General features: G+C 66.9%; 1 protein-coding gene across 1 annotated transcript; it reads right to left on the bottom strand.

Moving 5' to 3' along the window:
• Window positions 1-6: 6 nt before the first annotated feature.
• FOXF2 (forkhead box F2) lies at window positions 7-1,199 on the bottom strand (the record flags this gene model as incomplete). The annotated part of the gene is made up of 1 exon (XM_010726781.3): window positions 7-1,199. A coding segment is annotated over one exon (1,179 nt), but the record flags the coding sequence as incomplete, so codon positions are not given.
• Window positions 1,200-1,207: the final 8 nt, after the last annotated feature.

Below are 1,207 nucleotides of genomic sequence, written 5' to 3'. Positions count from 1 at the left end.
CAGCGCTTTGCGGAGAATATTTAACGCGTTTTTCTATTACTGTGCGGAAAGCGGTGTACTCGGGGGGGAAGTGCGGGCCGAGATGGCAAAGGGCCCGGGATGGAGCCGTGATGGAGCCGGAATGACAGAGCTCTGCTTCCACGGAGCAGCCCCAGCAGGACAAGATGGAGCGACGCTCTCAGCCACACCGCCTGAACCCCCCCCCCCGACACCCCTTCCCTCCCGGCCCCATACAGCCCCGACCCCTTTCTCCCCTCTCTTTTCTCCCCTTCCCACCGAGGCCGGAGGAGTCCTGAAGCCTCGGTGAGGATCGCCCCGTCCCCCTCCCTACCTGAGAGGTCGTCGCGGGGGCTCTGGTGCAGGTAGCCCTGCTCCAGAGAGTAGGAGGGCACGCTGGGGTGGATGGCCGAGGGGGCGGCGTTGGCTGCGGGCAGGCCCTGCTGCTTGATGTAGGGCGAGGCCCCCGAGGCTGTCCAGTGGGCCGAAGGGCTGGCATAGGGCGAATGACACTCGATGGCACTCGCCATAGCCGGCGAGGAGGGCACGGGGCTGCTGCTGCTGTCGGGGCCGTAGTCCCCGTTGGCAGTCACCGGGCAGCTGGCCATGTAGGTCGAGCCGGGGTTGGGCGACATGTGCGGGACATGGTGGCCGCCGCCCAGCCCCTCGTAGCCGCCGGCCACGGCGTTGGGCATCACGTCGAGGTTGTAGCCGTTGGAGTGGCAGGCGAGCGAGGCGGCGGGCGCCTGGAAATCGAAGCCCTGCGGCAGGATGGAGGCGCCGAAACCCAGCCCGTTCATCATGCGGTACATGGGCTTCAGCGCCTGGCATTTCCTCCTGAAGCCCCGGGGCCGCCGTCGGAAGGAGCCCTCCTCGAACATGAACTCGGATGCCGGGTCGATGGTCCAGTAGTGGCCTTTACCCGGGCGGCCCAGCCCCTTGGGCAGCTTGATGAAGCACTCGTTGAGCGAGAGGTTGTGGCGCACCGAGTTCTTCCAGCCCTGGTAGGAGCCGCGGAAGAAGGGGAAGCGGGCCTGCAGGAACTGGTAGATCTCGCTGAGGGTCAGCCGCTTGGAGGGCGAGCTCTGGATGGCCATGACGATGAGAGCGATGTAGGAGTAGGGGGGCTTCTCGGGCCGCCGCAGCCCCGAGCTGGCCTTCTTGCTCTTGGAGGTCGCCGCCGCCGCCGAAGAGGAGGAGGAGGTGGAGG

The sequence above is a fragment of the Meleagris gallopavo genome, unplaced genomic scaffold, assembly GCF_000146605.3.
Source record: "Meleagris gallopavo isolate NT-WF06-2002-E0010 breed Aviagen turkey brand Nicholas breeding stock unplaced genomic scaffold, Turkey_5.1 ChrUn_random_7180001855645, whole genome shotgun sequence".
Classification (NCBI taxonomy): Eukaryota; Metazoa; Chordata; class Aves; order Galliformes; family Phasianidae; genus Meleagris; species Meleagris gallopavo.
This window is presented reverse-complemented; position numbering and strand designations above follow the sequence as displayed.